The sequence below is a fragment of the Silurus aristotelis genome (genome assembly GCF_946808225.1).
Source record: "Silurus aristotelis genome assembly, chromosome: 1".
Taxonomy (NCBI): domain Eukaryota; kingdom Metazoa; phylum Chordata; class Actinopteri; order Siluriformes; family Siluridae; genus Silurus; species Silurus aristotelis.
Genome location: NC_139574.1, coordinates 26,058,041 through 26,080,439, shown reverse-complemented (window position 1 = coordinate 26,080,439; position 22,399 = coordinate 26,058,041). Strand labels below are relative to the sequence as shown.

At 40.7% G+C, this 22,399-nt stretch overlaps 1 protein-coding gene across 3 annotated transcripts in view; it reads left to right on the top strand.

The window, feature by feature from the left end:
• Positions 1 to 22,399, top strand: part of osbpl3b (oxysterol binding protein-like 3b) — a 59,457-nt gene that overhangs the window by 15,471 nt on the left and 21,587 nt on the right. For 2 of the 3 annotated variants that reach the window (XM_083556660.1, XM_083556662.1), the window contains exons 2-9: positions 9,544 to 9,752; positions 13,204 to 13,320; positions 14,382 to 14,435; positions 17,432 to 17,545; positions 18,132 to 18,296; positions 18,800 to 18,911; positions 19,147 to 19,250; positions 20,521 to 20,610. In XM_083556660.1, coding sequence (XP_083412786.1) covers positions 9,657 to 9,752; positions 13,204 to 13,320; positions 14,382 to 14,435; positions 17,432 to 17,545; positions 18,132 to 18,296; positions 18,800 to 18,911; positions 19,147 to 19,250; positions 20,521 to 20,610 — 852 coding nt within the window. In that variant the 5' untranslated portion in view covers positions 9,544 to 9,656. The remainder of the gene's footprint in view (positions 1 to 9,543; positions 9,753 to 13,203; positions 13,321 to 14,381; positions 14,436 to 17,431; positions 17,546 to 18,131; positions 18,297 to 18,799; positions 18,912 to 19,146; positions 19,251 to 20,520; positions 20,611 to 22,399) is intronic. The other variant, XM_083556661.1, reaches the window with a different exon arrangement.

Here is a 22,399-nt window from a genome sequence, read left to right as displayed (position 1 = left end):
AACACAAGCAGAGAAAAGATGATGTTCTCGGTCTGATCCCCAGATTTCTTGTTACCTTCTGCCTGCGCATTGTTGGCTTTGTAAACTAGCCTACATCTGTGGTGTGTGATAACCAGGAAATAATACACCAGTGGTAGATTGAAAAAGCTGCGCAATGACAAGAAATTGGTTGATAGGCTGTAAACAGCGCAGTGAAAAAAAAAAATAGTCACCATATAGATTAAAACTAAAGTAACGAGCCCGTTTAGAAAATTTAAGAAGTAGAAAGTACAGATATTTGTGTAAAAATGTAATAAGTGAACGTAAAAAGTTGTCAGTATAACGTATTGTGAAGTGAAGTACTAATACCAGAAAGATTTACTTAAGTACAGTAACGAAGTATTTGTTACTCCGTTACTTCCCACCTCTGATCACAGCTTATAAGCTAACAAGCTCCTGCTTGTTCATATGCTCGTTAGTACGCTGGATATTGCCCCGTGATATTGCCAATTACTGTGCTCTGTCTCATGACTCTGATTATCCAGTCTGTTTAAGAAAGAGAGAGAGAGAGAGAGAGAGAGAGAGAGAGAGAGAGAGAGAGAGAGAGAGAGAGAGAGAGAAAGAAAGAGAAAGAGAGAGCTAATGAACAATGCACTGCATCTCTTGTGCCTTTTCACTGTGCCCTGATTCTTTACACACAGCCGTGTTCTGTGTATAACACCCCTTAATTCGTTTACAGGGTGGCTCAATCTAGTGATGTTCTGATCAGTATTGTACGCGGTACTTAATTCTAGAATTAAATCTAGAATTAAGGGTGAAGTGAAGCCATGTTGTTTGTTTTTGTGAAATGTCATACGGTAATTATAATGTGACTGTACTACTGCTCTTATTTAAATAGATTATTTCATAAGATGTACAGTAGAACAAAATGCATCATATGCTATATTATACAGACAAAAGGACTGGTACACCTGTCTTTTTCAGTCTTATGTGGCTCTTCCCCAAATTGTTACCACAAAGTTGGAGACGCACAATTGTATAGAATTGTATAGTATGTCTTTGGATGCAGTAACATTAATGCCCAAAGCACAATGTGCACAAAGCCAGCTCCATGATGATAGTTTACATGGGTTAAAGTGGAATATTATGAGTGGCATGCTATAGAACTTTGACCTCAACCCTATTAAACACTTTTGGGGTGAACTGGAATGCTAAATGTCCTAAATGCCTCTACTACATCAGTACCTGAATTTTCTTGTGGCTGCATGATTACAAATCTCAATCAGCACACTTAAAAATCTAAGGGATCTTCCTAGAAGACTGGAGGTTATTAGAACCGCAAATGGGGGATACATGTGGAATAGGATGGTTAAAAAGGCACACTTTCTATCTAAAAGCCAGGTGTCCACAAACTTTTGCCTATACAAACATGTACAAACCAAAATAAATATGTCAGCAGACTAAATAGTTTCCACCTCGAATTATATACAAATACTACACACAAGAAAAACTCTTAGGATGAGAAGTATCATTCTGTGGCATTCCAAGCTTTGCTATTTCCATGCATGGCATTCTTGTTTTGGATTTAGTTTGTCCGTAGGTTTTGAAGTCTGTTATTATAATCTGTATGTTTGTATAATATAATATTGTATAATATCTGTATGACGGACACAAGCAGAGCTGTCACCTTTAGCTGAGTTTGTAATTACACCGGTGTCTCTGTTGCGTGGGAGGGCTGTGAGGAGTTCAGGTCTCCACTGGTGTAGAAAAATATGAGAGCCACGACCCGCGCAGCCGTTTCAGCAGCACGTTCTCCGCTCCACTTAATCTGTTTAACCTTTGATAGGATGATTGTCGCCTCAGTCCATTCTTTCAGTTATATCACTTTAAATTATAGAGCACTCATAGACTGTCTAGCTTTGAATGTGTTTCAGGGCACCTTATTTTTTTATTTGTGCTGTCGATACTTTTTGCCCTTAAAAATCTGGGTTCAAACTAATTTTCTCCCTTTTATGCTGTATAGTCTGATTGTGTGAGTGCTGGAAGAAGAGTTGTTCTTGTTTGTGTGAGTGCTGGAAGAAGAGCAGTAACATCTATTCAACATGCTGTTGAATAGATGTTACTGTTGTCATGTCTGTATGCATAATTAATGGCCTGTACTAGAGGTCCTGATGATGTGTCAGATTTGCCTTGAGCCTCTATTAATCTTTTATCTGCATCAGCTGTGAGATCATCAAGCTTTGTGCTTAATCTCTGGATTGTGTCAATAATACCCAGGTTATTTTTTCTTTATTCTATTCAATATCTAGGCTTTACTAGAGTATTGTTACAACTCAAACGTAACTTTACGTGCTGTAGGATTGATGATTATCCATAGGTGATGTTTCAAGCCCTGGCGGCGATACGCGGCCATAGACAGGTGTGTCTTGATTATGCGTCACTCTGTGTGTGTGTTTGTGTGCGGAAAGTGAATGAATAAATGATTGGCCAGACACAAAGCGGCAGCTGCTCTCTGCTGGCTTCTAAAGATGTGCTCTGATGTGGTGAGGAGTTAAGAAGTGGCAAGTATCGTTTACACACAGCCTGGAGTCTGTTCAGCGGAAGAGCTCAGTCGATGCTGCTACTTAAAGAGGCTCCGTGCCTGTCCTGTAATTAGCTGTGTCCCATGATGCTCAGTGTGCGGTTTAGGAAGCCACAGGTCTGCACATGCTTTGACAGGAATTGAAAAAACATCTGCCTCCATGCTGGCTAGTGAGACTCATATTAGATGAAAGCAACCTGCAGGCACATTTCGGAAAAAAGCAAACGGACCCCAAAGAAGAACGTCCACCTGGATGACTGCATGCATAATCATCAAATGCTAATCGCAGAACACTGTTGCTTGCGTTTAATGTGTTAATGAGCTCTATATGAAACGAGATAAATCTATGTTATAGAAGGAGAAACCTGAATTCGAATCATGCCTAGAGAGTTCTATAAATAACCACTCACGGATTGACCTTCTAAGTGAATTTGAAAGGATGGAAACCCCCTTTTTTGGCTGCCTGAGTGATCCATAATGCTGAAACCCAGTGACGGCAGGTTTGGATATGAGATGTGATAGCTAAAATCTTTCAGTAGCTTGAGAATCGCAACTATTGGATGCATTAATGGCATAAAATGTAGTGATCTGTGATTTCTTTATTTCTGGAATTCTGTTTAACATGTATGTCATCTGTCCTTTTGTGTATTTTGTCTCCTGCTTGGACAGTGTTCTTTTAGTTTATCTACTGTGTAATGGTGGTAGAAATTATGAAATGATGGTAGAATAAAGCGAGTTCATTACGCTTACTGTATTCTCAATCACTTTTAATGTCATGTTATGGATGTGCCGGTAAAACGAGCTGAAAATGATGCACTGAAGCTGTAGGTGGCCTCACCTGATATGGCTGTCATTGGTAGACTGTAATCAATCTACTCCATGGAAAGACTGAAAATCTTCATTTTCAACACTTTAGTCGTTTTTTTTTTTCCTAATGACCATTTGCGTTGTTGTAACAGGGCAAAGTAATTTACTTTGATGCCAAAACTTTATCACAACTTTATCCTGATTTAACCTTTGGAATCACTGCAGTTTAACTATATTAGTCTCCCCTTTGGTAAATTTTGCATCTGTCAAATTTGCTCTAAATGCCTTTTTTCCTTTATAGGTATGTAATTAGAATCAGGTAATTAATGCCTCATTGATTATTGGAACTATTTGGAACTATTTTCCCATACATCAGTAACTGACTTTACTAGTGCCATTATGGCTGAATGAGTCTAAATCTCCACAAACACACTCCAAAATCTAGTGGATCATCTGGAAGTTATTATAGCAGCAAATGGGATGTTCAAAAAAGCACATATCAATGTTATGATCAAGTCTCCACAAACCTTTGCCCATATAGTATAAATTCAGAGAAAATGATAGATAGATAGATAGATAGATAGATAGATAGATAGATAGATAGATAGATAGATAGATAGATAGATAGATAGATAGATAGATAGATAGATAGATAGATAGATACATGTAGACAACAGTAACAGTACAGTAAATAATCTGTAATGAGAAATCTAGGTGGGGTGTAAAGGGTAAAAACCAGGAAGAACAACAAGAACAGGAAACACAGTCAACAAAGGCTGGGATTTAACAGGAATTTCTCGTTGCCAAGTTTAAAGGACACACCAGGGTGCTATATACATGTGCAAATGAATCAAGTATTAAAGCAGTGCAGATCAGGGAAATATACCAATGAGAAGACAGGGGACAATAATAGTACATGACCACATGGTGCTTATCACCATGGGAACCATGATGTGAAAGGGGGAATCTGTGAGATAAGGTTAGGTGGCAGTTTTGCAGTATAGTGCAGTACAATAAAGGCATTCACACTATTTCAAGTTTGAATCCTGACAATGCTAAACCCGTCCATGGCTAGAAGTCTCGAGATCAAAATGAGTGGGGAGAGATGGTGTGCTCTCACTCAACCATGGCTACACTAGCCACTCATTGGCATCTGTGAGAAGAAGCTTGATTGCACTTTCCTCAGGGTGTGCACCTGCTTTGTGACCTAGCATGATCAGCAGTGGGAAAATATGCGGCAGTCAGCAGAATATCTCTACGATGCAGTTATTTTATCGGTCCAGCTCACCAATCACTATACTATGATGTTGCTATTGTCATAGGTCACTGGGTGATGCAAATAGTGTCAGGAGGAGACTATCATGTTCTCCCTTGACTCCCATTTAAATTCTTCATATTTGCATGAAGTTAAACCTTTCTCAATATTTTTAAATCACCTGACATTTGACAACTGACAAATGTCACCAGCCTTTGTAAATAATACACCACTGAAAATTCTGCTACTGGTACACCAAAGGTAGCGCAGCCTCCATCATTTACACTTTTATTAAAAGCATTAACTTCTTCAGAAAATTGAGCTACAGTAGCTTGTCTGTTGGTTCGGACCATACGGGCCAGCCTTCGCTCCCCACATGCATCAATGTGCCTCACCCAGCCATGACCCTGTCGCCGGTTCACCACTGTTCCTTCCTTGTATCATTTATGATATATACTGACCACTGCAGATCAGGAACATCCCACAAGAGCTTAAATCCTTACGCATGCCCATTTTTCCTGCTTTTAACACATCATCTTTGAGGACAAATTGTTCAGTTGCTGCCATGATTAACAGACAATCGGTGTTATTCACTTTTTCCAGTCATAATGTTATAATGTTACCCCTGGATGTATTAATATGCATGTATTATACTGTAGCTTTGGGACATAACAATTATGAATCAGCTACACTTTCTTTACCCAATAGAACTGTTTAAAACTTTAACATTCATCATAGGCATAATTTGTTAAGGCGTCCTTGCGGTCTTAGTGCCCTAAGCAGCAGCTTTATTTAATTGAGCTCCTTTTAATCAAATGTAGATTTTCATTAATTAACTAATTAATTAAATTTTTTTAGAACTACAAACTAAAATAAATATAAATATAAATGAAGGCTCTGTTTTTTAAATCTTATTTCATCAGCCTAAGGGATCAGTTTCCTGGCATTACTTTACTTTTCAATTCAATACTGTATAGGCGTGCAATGAATCATATCGGGTAAAATTTTTTGAAGACTTCCAAACAAATCAGTGAGTCAGATATCTGGGATGTGTGAGTTGTGCGTCTCGTGGCACCGAGGTGGATCGAAATGTTGGCTCAAATTGATGTGTGGGTACTTCAGTGTTTATAGTTTTTCCAATGTTGCTTCAGTGCAGTTCTCCACTGAGAATATCTTTTGTACTGCATGTGAATCATTATTTATAACATGGCTGTCATCATGAAACTCCTACTCATCAATAAGTTTGGTTTCCCTTCAGAAACTCGAGCTGCATCAACAACACTTTGGGAATGCTTCCGCATCGTTCATGAATCACGTGAATCACGTGTGTAATCGGTCCAATGAAAAGTCACGACCAGGAGTGAAACCGGCACTAGCTTCTGTTTGTTCAGGAAGCACTCTGTGTGTGTTTGTCTTTAATGGTAAGCGGTGAAAACCAAAACATAATTAAAGTGACTAAGAAGAAGCTACGAAGCATTGCTTTTGTCTGTGTATTTCTCCCTGCCCCTGCTATATTACGGGGGATTCCCACAACCTGTGTGTCGTTTGTCTGGAAGTGGAGCATGCTATGTTGGTTCTCGAGGAAGCCAACTGCGCAGAATCTGCTCCCATGTCGAAGCAAACGCTCTGCTCCCGAAGAGCACTCTTTGAGGAGGGTGCCCCCACTCCTCGTGGTTCTGTTCTTAGTTTCACTAAGGCAAAGCGGCGTTCAAGGACCTGGAGCTTGCAAATGGACCTGCCGGGTCCACGTTCTTTCGGCGTTTTTTTCCCTTTGCGATGAGAGCTCACAGCTCCGACCATTCTTCCTATGAAGTGGGGCGTGGGGGGTGAAGGTCTGCTAAGACAACCCCTCAGCCAGCTATAAGAGGGAGTGACCTGTGCCATAGCTAAGCTTGAAATAGATTGGCCGGCCAATTAGCAAAAAGCTTGCACATACAGTAAGCTCGACAAGTGCTTTCTGCAACCTGCATCAATGCCTTCCCCGCCGGGGTCTGCATTTTTTCCTGTACACCAAGGTGTCACCCTCGTGTCCACGAAGAGGCACATATGGCTTATCGTTCTGAATAGGGATGTTCGGCAACTATGTTAATGCGGTTGTGACCAGATTCCAGGAGGCCAAAAAGCAGTTGGCGGCATTCCAGCGTTATCTCCCGTCGCTCTCGTGGGGCTGCTCGGCAGGCGCAGTCCCAAGCACCACTCAGCACCTCGGGGCATTGTAAGGTGTAAAGGCAGAGCGTCACGACTCGCAATCCCTTTGCTAGGGATCCTGTGCGCGCTCGAGGCCGAAGGCCTGGGAGTTGACAGATCTGAGGACCATCATCTTCAATAGAAGTGCACCTCAGTATACGGTGCCCCCTACCCCAGCACCCTCAGGGAGCTGGTTCATTAAGCCTGCTACTTTCAGTGCTTCAGGGCATGACCAGCTCCAGCAGACGCCCTCCTTGATTTCTGCCTGGCACCATAAGAGGACTGAAAGGGTTCCCCGCCTCTGAGGAGGCCCCGAGAGCTGCACCAGAGTGTTGCTTCAGCTCTAGGCTTACCAGTGGTCAGTCTCGAGAGTGATTAAGAGACTAGCAGCCTGGCAGGCTCTGAGCTATACTATTCAGTTGGGGCTTTGTTCACCCCGGTTCAACGGGGTGTGCGGCAACCTAATGGGGCCCAAGCAGGCTCTGGTCATGGAAGAAAAAGTAGATACTCTCTTGAGGAAGGAGGCTTTCAAGGTGGTCCCTCTAGACAGAGAGTCCAGGTTCTACAGGCTGTAATTCATAGTCAAAAAGGACAGACGTCAAAAAGGATGGACGTCAAAAAGGGCGGAGGATTGCGTTCTATACTGAATCTATCAACTAAACCATTTACTTTTGAGACTAGGGTCCCAAATCATGTTCAGACTGGTTTGTAATGATGGATCTGAAGGATGCATACTTTCAGGTTTCCATCCTCCAGCTCACAGGAAGTTCCTGAGGTTTGCTTTTGGGGCCAAAGCTTACCAATAACAGGTCCCACTGAAACTTCGGGGCGTCTGAATTGTAAATTATATTGACGTTGGTTGATATTGGCTTAATCGGTGCAGCTGGAAGTCTGGCATCGAGATGTAGTTCTTGCCCACATGATGTGGCATATCAATTGCCTAGAAATGCTGGCTGTGCTTTGAGCTCGGCTTTCCTTTAGAGGCCACCATGTGTTGGTCCATACGGACAACACTTCAGGCTTCAAGCTGGCATGTCAGATCCTCCCAGGCCACTTAATCGGAAGCGGAAGCCCTCTCGGGACAAGGGACAAGGCCCAGGGAATGGCGACTCCACCTGGATGCGGTGGAGCAAATCTGGGAGAGGTTTACCCCCTGTCGCGCTGCTCCGGGGAGTTCTAGAGAGAGTTCTGCGGCCCCTTCTTTCCTGAAATTTACTCCAGGCATGGCCAGTGCCTTTCTCTAATCTTAATCGGGGAATGTGCTTGAGGCATTCTTCCCTCCTTCTTTTCAGGACCCAGACCAGGAGAAACCTGCACTGGACATATACGTCCACAGAACGGAACTATGGTGGAAGTCAGAGCAGCTGTTAGTCTGCTATGGCCCTCTGAGGAGAGTTCTCCTTGTGAACAAGCAGACGCTCAGCAGGTGGATTGTGGATGCTATTTCATCCTCTTTTGAGTCCTCTGGTATCTCGCTCCTTTCGGGGTCAGAGCTCACTTACCTCAGAGTGTGGCAGCCTGCAAGGCTTTGTCCTCTGGACTCTCCTCCAAGACATGTGCAATGCTGTGGGCTGTTTCACCCCTCTGACATTTGTCAGTTTTTTTTAGCCTTGACCTTAGTGCCACTTCAGGCCCTTTTGTCCTTCAACCTAGCTGTGCCCATCCACACTAGGCAGAGATTGGTCAGACTGGCATTATTAGACTCTTCTTCCCAAAGCGTTGCTGATGCAGCTCGAGTTCCTAAAGGGTAATGCCTCCAGGTTAAGTATGTAACTCTGGTTCTCAGAGTGAACGAGACGCTGCATCTCCATGCCACACTGCCTGAATCCCTGCAGCGCTTCCTTCCCTTTTCAGTAGCTAGCACCGGTTTCACTCCATGTGCTTTTGTAGTGAGGAATAAATCGCAGTGTTTCCTCACTCGGCTTTAGTATTCAGGCTTTCCTCGTGAACCAGGCATACAACTGAAGAAAAAAAATTGTGTGTGTTGTTCTGGATTGTGGCACAGAAAAGCTTCATAATGAGTCAGTGCTTGTAATTAAATTAGCATTGCTGGTATTGATTCATGTTGATCTTTTTTTTTTTTTTTTTTTGCAGTAGCAGTAAATCATGATATTTAGGGTCGGAATTGCTTGCACACTTAACTGGTTATGTTAATGGTATTACTAGCACACTTTTTGTGTATTGTTTTATGGTTTATATGAGTGGGTTTATATGAGTGTGCGTGTGTGTGTGTGTGTGTGTGTGTGTGTGTGTGTGTGTGTGTGTGTGTGTGTGTGTATGTGTGTCTTGTTTTCACATTTGAATTAAGTGGCAATGCCCTGTGAGTCAGAGGTCCTAATCAAATTAACCACGAGGTGCAGCGATATAGAGAGAGCCAGTGAGTGAGAGAGTGTTTTAAAGGAAGAAAAGTGCTAAGGGGTCTGCAAACACCAAGAAAATGTTGACGAGTATTTCCAGCTATGTTAAGACAGAGAGATGGAGAAAATTTGAGGATAAATGAGTGGGATGAAACAAGTACCAATTGATAGCTTTTAAAGGAAGAGCATATAGGCAGTTAGTGTAATACATTAGGAATGAAAATAAAATGGAAAAAGTTCATAATGGATATTTTGTGTTTTGCTTTTGGAATATTAATGCTAATTCTGAATATGATAATTAGTGGACAATAACGGTGTGCAATGATTCATTCATTGCCAAGCATAACCTATTTCTCTCTCTCTCTTTCTTTTTTCAGTGTTAAACCTAGACCATTTTTGCACAACTACATGGAGGAGCACAACTGAGTCTCCTTCCCTTTCTCTCCTTCACTTTTTCATTCTTCCCCCAAACTCTGCATGATCCTGGGGGATGAGCTCAGAAGAAAAGAGCTCCACCATGTCCCAAAAGATCTCCTCTATATCCCGCAGCAACAGCAGCACCTCCTCCAAACATGACAGCCGACAGGTGAGTATCACTGTGTGTGTTTTTGTGTCTCTGTGTGTTATGTTCTAATAGAAATCTGAAAGCAATAAACTGTATACACACTGTTTTCTGCTGTAAAATTGCAACTAATAGTTAGCTTAGTGTGTATACAGAAGATTTTAACCCGGTCTTTATTTGTGTTGTGTGGATGATGTGATATGAACTTTCTTTTTTATTTGTTACTTTGCTATTTACCTTTATTTCCCATTCACCCTTCTCCAAAAGTCTTTCAATCTTTTCTACACGGTATTTTACACATTCTGAAAAGTTAATTTGCAATTTTGACTCTTTACCACAGAGAAACTGATATCTAAAGTTTTTAGCGCAACAGGGAATAAAATTACTTTTATTAAAGCATGCTAGTATTGTATAATAACCAGTGTATTAAAAAACAGAACATTATGTTTTCCCTTCAGCAGGAAATTTGTTTCTTTTGTTGAGTAATGGGGTGGATTTGGCAACATAACAGAAAAGGAAGCTATGTAATCACTGGTCTCAATGTTGGGGCAAACATATAAGCATCCGAAAGTAACAGTGAAAGCAGGAATATTTTGAAAACCCTATGACGCACCTCAGAGGAGTTGGGACTTTCCGCAAAGTTTCTATATAATGTCCATATTTTGTATATGCAGCAAAGTTTACTGTTGCTTCCTCACAGCTACAGAATACCTCAGCTTGGATTTTTTTTTTCCCTCTGAAACACCCGCAGCTTGGTGGATTGGTTATGCTAAATTGTCTCTATGTGGCAATATGTTTGTGAAGGAGTTCCTGCAATGTACCTCATAACCTATATTATTTACAAGATAGACTCTTTGGTTCACCAAGAACCTGGCCATAATAAAGTGCTGTCTGAAGATGAATGAATAGCGTATTGCTATTGAAGGGATTGTAAATAAATACATTGAATAACAGTTACTGATCATTTTGCTCTGGCCTGCCACCTACACAAATCTAAAACGATAAATAATACAATTTGAGATGATTGTTATTTAACAAATTGTTAGTGACATAGTTTAGTTATACTGATTCAGGGAGTTAAACTTTGCAAAACATTATCAGATTTACATATGGACTACTATATGGACACCTGACTTAAGATTTGTTTGTGCTTTTTGGACCCATTTGATATTTAATGAATATCAAATGTATAAATGTAGTTAGTAAGAAAAAGACAATGAACAAACTTTTTTTTTTTTTTTTCAACCTTGTCTTGTTATTAATGTTGGCAAAATGATTTGTTAAATGGCGCATTCAAACATAAAAATTTTTTTTTACTATTAAACATGTACAATATGTTATACAGCCTAGTATAATTGGACAGCCAGCATCCTCATTTTTGAACTTTCTAATTTTTATTTTTTTGTATCTTTGTGTGTGGGTGTACGTATGAGTGGGTGTACTGTATTCCTTTGCATACTTAATGAACCATATAAAGGCAGGAAAGCCTGTCCTGAAAAAGAGACTATAATCTCTAAACCCCTGCTTGAGCTACATCTCAAAAGCTCATTACTCCTGAACAGAACCATGCTTCACAGATCAGTGGATTGACACCACGCTTTTGCACACGCTATGATCATTGAGCTTTTGTCACAGAAAGGAAGATGGTAATCTCACCCGGTTGGTTAATGGCCATCGCTGCTGAATGTGGATCAATCGACTTACTGTAGCTGAAAGCTGATCTCCAAGATTCAAAGGAAAAAAGCAATTCTGTTTGGTGTTTAGTGACTTTTTTGCATTAAGGTGCTTTGGAGAAAAAAGATTCCTGTATTAGCCCACAGACTGGCAAACAGATTTAAAGCAAGTGTAGTTGGAAATTTCTTTATGAGTCAGAAGGCTCATTAGAATATAGAATTCTGAATTCAATGACCAAGAACCCAAATGTGACGAATACGGTAGTTTGACTTGTATATTTTTGATCATTAAGTTTATAATTTTCAGTAACTACACAGCACCATTCACACACACATTCACAAATAGGGGGGATTTAGCATAACTAGTCTACCTACTGACGTGGTTTTGGGTTGCATGAAACAGAAGGACCCTGAGGAAACGTATAAGGACACAGGCAGGCCATACAAAATGCTGCACAGACAATTAAGAAGTAACCTGGACCCTGGAGCTATAAGACAGCAACACTACTCACTGTACCACCATGTCACCCTTTTCTTAACAAGGACTGTTAAAGAAAAAGATACACCAGAAATTATCCCGGTGAGGTAGCTGGAGTAGCCTACAACTGCATGGTGCTGCCTGGGTGTTTCCTAGCTCACACACCCTGCAATCACTAACACCATTGGATAAAAACTGTGTTGGATAAGTCTACAGTGAAATGCCATGGCATCTGTCTGTGATCAGGGTGATGCAACAGCAGTGCCATCCACACCACAGGAGTAATGCAGCAACAGAGTTGCTCGCCTCGACCAAATGCTCAATGCATTTTAAAATAGAAAAGCAAAGTCCTGACATCCGTTCCTTTGAGATGCTGTGCTGTGGTCTTATACAGGTCAAAACAAGATGCTCTAAAAATATACATGAACTGAAAAAAGTAGTACCTGCTTGAAACTATGCAAAAAGACTGTTCAACAGAAAGGTTATTGAAAAAAAGAATTTCATTTTTAATCTTGTTAAAGTTTTAATAACTACTATTTTTTTGCTTTTTGAATACCTAATTCCACATTTAGTTACAATTTGTCAATAAACCACTATTCTGGGAATTGGAGTGTGTTTAAGAAGATTTGTACTAATTTTGTCAGAAAAGCAGGTGTGACTAGGTGAGTGAGGACTGGATGGAAGGGAAGGACAGTACTGTACATTACTCAAGTACTGGACAGGCATAAAAAATCTGGGGCATAAAGAAAGTTAAGTGGCAGCGGCGGACACAGCGGGACTTGAGGCTTTTAGCCTCAAAGCCATTAGTAAGCAGGTACTAATGTGCAATCAGGAGTACTGGGGTGCAGTTACCATTGCATTTCATCCCAAAGGTGTTCAGAGCTCTGTAGAAGGCCACTCCAACCCATGTCATCCATATAGAGTATTCATAATCCTGGCTTTGTGTACAGGGGCATTGTCATTCTGCAACAGGTCTGGGTCTCCTGATTCTATTGAAGCAAACATTTAATGCTACAGCATCCGAACACATTCTATAGAATTGTGTGAGTCCAGCATTGTGTTAAATGTTTGGGAAAGAACCTCAGATGGCTGGAAAAGTCAAGTGTCCCAAAACTTTTGTCCATTGAACTGGCCTAATGGTGGATTTCTTTCATTAAGTTTTATAGACATTCAGGACCTCCTGATATTTTTTCTCTAGAATTGTCGTGGGTAAGAAACGTTCAGAAAAGCCTTTATCTATTGTAAATGGTGTACACTTAATATTAATCATTGCTGATTTCTGTGTGTGATTGTGCATGTAATCGTATGGTTTGTTTGTGTACAGGACAGCTGGGAGATTGTTGAAGGGCTGCGGGGTGGTTTAGGAAACATTCAGCCGCCTGAAAAACAGGAGGGCTATATGCTGAAGAGAAGAAAATGGCCCATGAAAGGCTGGCACAAGGTCAGTATGTGTGTGTGTGTGTGTGTGTGTGTGTGTGTGTGTGTGTGTGTGTGTGTGTGTGTGTGTGTGCATGTGTGTGTGTGTGTGTGCATGTGTGTGTGTGTGTGTGTGTGTGTGTGTGTGTGTGTGTGTGTGTGTAGCAGTCACTTTCGCTCACTTGTCCTCATTAAATCAACAGCCTTTTGCTTAGTGGGTTTCAACTGATTGTGGCTGTTTGATGAATGATTGTCTTGCATACTGACCTCTCTCTCTCACACACACACCCACACACACATACATCATTATTATCATCATCATCATCACTGTTTTCACTATGTCTGCTTCTAGAAGTGGGTGTGTGATGCATTAGCTGATTACATACATAATAATAAGAATAAAATAAATAACTGTGTGGGAAAGCGAGTGGGAGGGAGGAAAAAGGACAGCCACACACACCTCCGCTCCCTCGGCTTTTATGCGCCTCCTGATCACTGAAAAGAAAGCACAGACATCAGGTTTTATTAGTTGCAGGTGAGGCAAATCCCCGCTGACCTGCGTCCTGCCCCGCCCCCCATTCACAAACCGAAGCTCGGCCACGCCCCCACTGCCACAAACTGCTTGTCGCTTTCTGAGTGGATTTGTGCGGGTGGATGGCAGGTGATAGTTACAGAATTGAAAATCTTTGGTTCTATTGAAAGCTTGAGAAAAAGCTGTTCTGAGTAATTATAATTAGCTCAGCCTTGTAGGCTGTTTCAAGATTGCATGTGGTGAATTTTGTTTTTTTTTTTCTACACTGTTGCTGGGTAGTCAAGTGGAGATTTTTCAACACATTTATTTCAATTTTTTCCTCGCACCATTAGCATTGCCCAAACACATGAGAAAGGGAGGATGAAACCTGAATAAAACTATTAAGCAATCTAATACAAACTTTCACTTACACTCTGTAACTGACCTGAGGTTTCATCTGTCTCTCTGTCTCACCTCTCTTTTGCCTGTTCTCTCTCTCTCTCTCTCTCTCTCTCTCTCTCTCTCTCTCTCTCTCTCTCTCTCTCTCTCTCTCTTCTTCACCTTTCTGTGCACAGAGATACTTCCTCTTGGATAAGGGAATCCTGAAGTATGCCAAGTGCTCAGCAGATGTGAGTATAAAGAATATCCATCGTTCATGTGTCACATGGCGTATGCATCATCCTCAAAAGCTCTTGCTCACACAAATTCCTCCGCTCTCTATTGTTTGCAGCAGGTGGGGTTCTGCCTCCTCCTCTGCTTTTCATCTTGTTTTAGATTCAGCTTTTAACTGTAGTTTTATGTGATCTCGAATTCATTCATTCTGTTTAAGTGTTGGAATTTAATGAACTAATCACAACTTAATTGCACATTTTTATCTGTTCTAAAATGTACCTTAAATGAATACTTTAAAATGTGTAATACTCTAATCAACATGGGCATGGACAGATATGGATGCTTTATACAAATGTATGTTTATTATTAGTGAAAACATACTCAACATAGAGCATTAAGACAAAATATTCTTGTAAATGTTTGAATATAATTATGGTGTTTTAAATTACGTAACTCATCAGGACACCGAACGGAACTTTTGCTGTGTTTCCACATGGATGGATGTGTGCATCATGGCAGATTTATATATATATATATATATATATATATATATATATATATATATATATATATATATATATATATATATATATATATATACACACACAGTGGTACCTCTGAATACGAATGTACCCCTGAATACATTTAGTTCAGAATACGAATCAAAAATCATAAAAATGTTCGTATCGGTTTACGCATAAAAATTCATAATACGAATCATCTGAATCTCGCGGGCTGAAATTCGAAGGGACGATGGTTTTTCCGTACCGCTTTTCACGCTCTCCCACGCCTCTCAAACCTCAGTTAGCATCTTCAACTCATAGTGGGAGCACTGTCTTGGCGCTTGTTTTTTTTACTGTGTCTTTGTTTCGTTAATATTCAATACTGAACAGTATCGCATACACTATATAAAAAAAAAAAGGCCAAAGTAGTAAAAGCAGTGTAACGAAGCAAAGTGTTTCAAAAAAGTGAAAAATAAGTGATAACAGTGATTCAGGTGACAGTCTGCTCCATATCATAGTGGAAGTAGATTTGTCTCCTTCCAAACAATTATTCTCCATCCTTTTTTCTCCGAACGCTATCTTCATCATGCCAGCATTCACTCTTCTCAAAGGTAAAGTACCCAGTAAAGATAATGTTTTCATCTTTTTGATGTTAATGCACCATTATTAAATGCTAAAAACTAAATAATATTAGTGCATATTGGTTCTATTCTTATTTTTATATTAATATTTGGGGTCGTTTGGAACGAATTATTTAACTTTACATTATTCCTTAATGGGGAAATTCGTAATGGTATATGAATATTCCAGAGTGCGAATCGTGTTCCGGAACGAATTAAATTCTTATTCTGAGGACTGAGGAACCACTATATATAAGGGCTGTCAAAATTAACGCGCTAATGCAAATTAATATCAATTCCACAAAATGTATTAATGCATGATTAATGCAGTGCTCATTTCTGTTCTGTATCATGTCAGTGGTTACCACAGGCACATTGTCTATATTGAAAGTGGCACAAAGCATACACTATGTGGACAAAAGTTTGTTTGGACTACTGACCACAAAATTTGTATGTGCTTTTGAAGATCCTTTTTCACATTTTTTCTCTATTCGACACTCTATCTTGGCCTGAGAACAGAAATCTTTCTTTCCAAACCATGTATCTTCACGGAGCTCGCTTTATGCACATGGACATTATCATGCTGGAACAGGTTTGAGTTTCCTAGCTCAGTGAAAGGAAAATGTAATGTTACCACATACAGAGACATCCTTTACAATTGTATGACTCCAACGTTGTCATAAAAGTTTGTTTATGAACCGCATATGGCAGGATAATTCATGTTTTTTAATACTTTTCTCCATATAGTATACTTATAATGAAACCCTAAGGGCAGCTTTTGGGAGAATCACTAAATGTTTGTGTATTTCACTAGCATGCTTTCATGATTTATTTTGTTGAAGCTATTAATAAATAATGCACAAATAAAAGTCTAGAAAAAAGGTTCTTTAATTCAGGATCCCCATTTAGAATTTATTTGGTAGAAATCTATTTCATAATTGAAATATTAAAAGGGGGAAATAATGGCTGCTTCCCGTGGGCTCACCACCTGCAGGAGGGACCGTAAGGGACGATGCTGTGAGGATTGGGCAGCAGTCGAAGGCGGGGACCTGCTTAGACTGCTGCCCCCGCGACCCCAATTACGGATAAGCGGGAGATAATGAATGAATGAATGAATGAATGAATAATGGCTGTTTCTCCCAAAAAGCCTTCTTTAGAATGCTTTTAAATATTCATTACAAGATTGTGTATTTTTTTAAATGGTTATTGATTTGTCAGAAGGTGCCTTTGAGCCTTTATTATAATTACACACACAAGGAATTTGACTTGGCGACAGGACCTTAAAATTCAGGAAAAAGTACAGTCATAATATAACAAATATAAGTAAAACAGACAATTAAATAATGCACTATATACCGAAGTAGAAATATTGTTTAAATTAATGTACAGATATGTTATTTGCAAGTGTGCAGTTTACAAATGTACCATTTAGATTCTATATATAAATGTGTCAGTTATGATGGATAATGTGTAGTTATGAATATTTAGTTCAGGCTAAGTATAGCTTGCGGGAAAAGTGGGCTGGGTGTATGGGGTCCAAAGTGATTTTCTTAGCCCTTTTCCTCACTCTGGAGTTCAAGATATTGAAGGTTGGGCAGTGGGGCACCAATAATCCTCTCAGCAGTCCTGACCGTCCGCTGTAGCCTTTTGACGTCTCATTTAGTAGCTGAAACAAACCATAAGCGAGTTTCAAGTAGACCATTTTTCTCAGTGCAGGAAAAAGGTGTCCAGATTCTTGTTTGTGGTAACTGCATGTACACAGCAGACACAGTGGATGCACATTAAGTTGACAGATTTTGGAGTACCCAGACTGCATTGTAACACAACTTTTCATAAATCATAGTGTTGTTTCGATTGATGGTTAAGCAGAAAATCCTGCTGTGTTTATAGATCGAGAAGGGCAAACTTCATGGCCGCATTGACGTGGGTCTGTCTGTCATGGCCATAAAGAAGAAGTCCAAGTGTATTGATCTGGATGCAGAGGAAAACATCTACCATCTGAAGGTAAACATCAGTAAGAAATACAGTTAACCTCTTAGACATATAGAAACAAGTGTTTAATGTGATTCCAAAAGACTCTATCTAAAATGTACTATTTAAAAACGCAGCTGGGTTGTACAGCCTGTGATTTCTGATACTTTAGCCATGGCATAGGTGTTGGTGCCATTTTAGAAACTATTGATTTAAAGTGAACTTAACCCTAATGTTAGTGGACAAAGCATCAGTAAAACTAGCTTATAATGTGCCCCTGAACCATACTGTGTGTAAATCTTTTTAAAAGAGAAAGTCCACGTGACAGCATGCTGAAGTGCTTTCATTTGACCCAACAGTCAATAGTGTTTGACATACATCACAGTGCATATGTAATGGAAATGTCATGTATAAAATGTTTTTTTCCCGGATGTATTCTCATATTGGTGTTCATACCACCATAGAAATGCTTAGAAGTTTTAATTTTGTTTTCTTGGGCCCCAAATATCAAAGATAAATCATTTCACAGCTGTGCTAAGATGTCCAAAATAAAATCTCTTGGGGTGCAGATGTGAGAAAAGTGTGCAGACTTCCTGACTTCCTGACTATGTGCGCACAGATTAAGTCCCAGGAGCTGTTTGATGAATGGGTATGTAAGCTGCGTCACCATCGGATGTACAGGCAGAATGAAATCGCCATGCTGCCCTCTGAGAAACCACACTTCAGCCCTCACTTCCCCGCCACCTCTTCTCCCAACTTCAATGAGAGCCAAGCTGCCAGAAAGGTAGATCTCAGGCATGGCTTGAGTCACATGTTTGTTATAGTTCAATCCATCACTGCATTTATTCCACTGTGAGCTAGAAGGATCCAAAGATACACGAATCACAAAGTATAGGTAGGAAATAAAACGTGGTGGGGCACAGTGTTAAAGAACAAATTAAACGGTTTTTAGCTTGGGATTTAAATCATTATACAAATAATTAATTGCAATATGTTTTATTGCATTTATACCACAGCAATTTGGCAACAGTTATGTTGCCTTTATTAATGAATTTATTAATGACAAATTGTACATTATATCCATTTACACTGTTACTATTAAAGTACAATCAGAATCATGTTTTCAGGAATTTGTAGTAAAACTGCTTATAAAAAATAGAGGATGTGACATGTAATTGTAACAGGAATTGATATGTAGGATACAACAAATGTATACGTATTTATATCTAGGGATACAGTAACATTTATCTGTGTCCTTTTTTTGTTGTTTTGTTTTTTTTTGCTCAGCGTGCATCTCTTGCCAAGCAGACTTCTCTTCACTCACCGATCATCTTTAGCAGTCAAGCTAAGGTGGCCGCCTGGCTCCAGTGCTCTGACGACATGGACAGATGTTCCAAAGGTGTGTATTTATGTACACACATGCACAACTTACTATTACTGACTCTGACAGCACCATGTCTGCATGTCAGCTCATATCTCCTTGTTTTTTCTCATGTCTTTATGCCATGTGGATCCAGCCTTCTCCTCTATTATCCTTTCTCTCTGTTTTTCTCCATTTGTTTTTCTTTCTCCTTCCGTTTGCTATATCTGTTACTCTCTCACACCCTCTCTCCCTCTCTCACATGCACACACAGAGCTGTCTGAATGTGAGACTCAGTTGCTGGAGCTGAATCACCTGCTAAGGAGTATGGAGGTTCTTCACCGCACCTACTCTGCGCCAGCTATCAATGCACTGCAGGTATTCTTTTTTTTATATCATAGAACAGAACAGAACAGCATAGAGTCTGCATTTAATTTCACTGGAAATACTAGATGTGCACATATATATGTGAAAAGTTAGACATACTAGAAAAAGGTTTTCTAGGAATTTCACAGTTAATGAACTTAATGTGGGAAGAAATAGTCAAAATAGTCATTAACTACTGAACAAATTATTAGGCTTTTTTTCTGCCAGACACACCATCACATACAAGTGTGAGAGATCAAGTGGTCACACAAGAGAAAGTAGTTATAGACAGATGTGGTAAAAAGGACATCATTCAGTTATTTAAAAACTCATTTTGAAAACTGCATAGTTACGTTTACTGTGATAAAAGCTAAAGAAGCCTTTTGTCACATGTACATTACAGCAAAGTAAAAAAAAAACTTCTTCACATATCCCAAGTTTGTAGGTAGTTGGGGTCTTAGAGCAGGGTAAGCCATGATACAGCAATCAGGGAGCAAAGAAGGTTAAGGGCCCATAGCTGACAGCTATGGATATATATTATCAGGAAGAAAATATATCAATTCTCGTGTTTTATTGGAGGAACTGGTAGTTTAAGATTTTAGACCTTGGATTGGAAAGTTTTAAATTTAAGTCCCAGTGCCTCCCAAACAACCACTGCTGTGCCCTTGAGCAAGGTCTCTGCTCAGTGGGTAAAAATTACATAAATTTAAGGCCCCCCCTTAATTAGGATGTAAAATATTTTCTGATGGTAGGTTTGTGTTCATTTCACCAAGGAATGCACACAAAACACTAGCTATGGCTAACAGCACATCCCACATTCTTAACTATTTAAATGACAGTTGTAGTAGCTTGGCATTTAAAAGAAAAACACATTTCATCAATTCACTGAATTTATATTACATGCTAGAGTTTAAAGTGGCAAAAATGCAGACTTAGGAAGCAGTGTGTGTGCAGCCTTTGCTAGAGCATGATAATGTTATCCAGGCCAGAGGAACTCTAAATGCACTTACATTTCTTACAGCTATTAGTTATTTCTTTTTTAGCTATTGGCTACTGTTGCTACATTATTAATGGAGGCAAAATGTGTCTGACTCCAATCCAAATAGTTCCAGAATCTATTTCCCTGTCTCATCTAAGCATTTTGATTTTGTGAAATGCATCTGTTTAAACAGATACAGCTTTTTGATTGTCTTTTTTCCCATTTAGTTCTTTTATTATGGCCTGCTGCTCAACATGATAAAAACCTATAAATAAAATATCAATTTAATTATCTGTCTTGCAGGCTTTTACATATGACAGCCCTAAAAAAGAAAAAAGACAGAAGAAATGGCTTTCCAAACATTATGGCAAGGACAACAAAACAATGCTGCAGGTATTGTACACTTTGTCCTGAAGCATATTAAATTTCTTTTGTATTGAAATGATTTGTGCTAGTTTATGGCATGTTTCTATTATTGCTGTGAGACGTTTGCAGTTCTGAGCTGCTCGGATGTCACATGGTGTCACGGTCTTCAGGGTTTGCGGCGCGCACTTCAGGTCCGTCAATTGGGCATAGAGACTGAGCCACTGCCTGCCCCCTGCAGGTCCAGGCCTTAAACGGGCACACCCTTTACCAGGCATCTCGCCATACCAAGCCACTGCTTGTTACCATCTTCAAACACCAGGAGTGGCTCTTGTTCCTGGTCATTCCCTCGTCCGATTCTCATGTCATGCTTGGTTTTCCCTGGCTCTGGAAACACAACCCCTATCTAGATTGGAACAGTGGACAAGTCGTGGAATGGGTGGGTGCCCTGCCAGACTCGCCATGTCAGAAGCCTATACCTGATCTCAGCTCTATCCTGGCAGTCTACCATGACTTTCAGCGTCAAAGCATCCTCCCTGCCACCACACTGGCCATACGACTGTGCCATCGACCGGCAACCTGGAACCTCTCCTCCCCGTGGACGTTTATACCATGTGTCTGGACTTGAGCAGGAGGCCGTGCACCAGTACATTCAGGAGTCTCCTGAATTCCGGACTGTGCTCCAACGCCTTCTTCAAAACAGCCTGTACGCCAAGGCTGAGAAATGTGAATTTCACGTCACCACCACCTTCTTCTTGGGGTTCATACTCTCAACCAGAAAGATACAGATGGACCTGGGCCGAATCCAGGCAGTCAAAAGCCAGCCTTACCCTGATTCCCCCAAGATTTATCCGGGTTTATAGCTATATCGTGGCCCCCCTTCACCAGCTCACCTTCACCCATTGGCCGTTCCTGTGGGACTCTGAGGCTGAACAGGCCTTCTCAAAACTTAAAGACCTCTTCACATCTGCTCTTGTTTCGGCCATGCCTGACCCCGCTCATCAATTTGTTGTGGCGGTTGATGCCTCTGATCTAGGGGTGGTGGCTGTCCTGTCTCAGAGGGATGCCTGTAACAACCGCCTTCATTCTTGTGCCTTTTTTCCTGTCAAGCCAACCACAACTCCCCTGTAGGTGAACGGGAGCTCCTGGCTGTCAAGCTGGCCTTGGAGAAGTGCCGTTATTGGCTTGAGGGGGCCATGGTGCCATTCATGGTTTGGACGGATTACCGCAATCTGAAGTACCTACAGCCGCTTTGCTGGGCTGCTCCGCCCCCTTCCGATTCCCAGATGCCCCTGGTCTCATATTGCGCTGGATTTTGGTTCTTAGTTGGGATCTTGGCTTCTCTAAGATGACTCACTTCATTCCCCTCGCCTACCTTCCGCTAAGGAGAATGCACAGCTCCTGCTCCAACATGTGTTCCGCCTTCACGGAAGAATTGGAGACTGGGCACCGTATCCTTCGCTCTGAGGATTTGTCTACCTGGGCGTCCAAGCTCATTTGGGTAGAATATGCCCACAACTCCTTGCCTACTGCCGCCACTGGACTCTTGCCCTTCCAGGTCACCCATGGCTACCAACCTCCCTTAGTTTCCACTCAGGAAGTGGAGGCGTCTGTTCCGTCTGCCTTGACCCTGTTCCGGTGCTGAAGTCAAAGATGGAGAAAAGCCTGGGCCACCCTACTCAGATCCTTCCACATGGGTCCTTTTCCTATTTCTAAAGTTATCAACCCTGTTGTGGTCCACCTCGACCTTCCCAGAGTCCTCCGGATCCACCCTACCGTTCACGTTTCCAGTCTCAGCCTGCGCCTTGGATTTTTATGC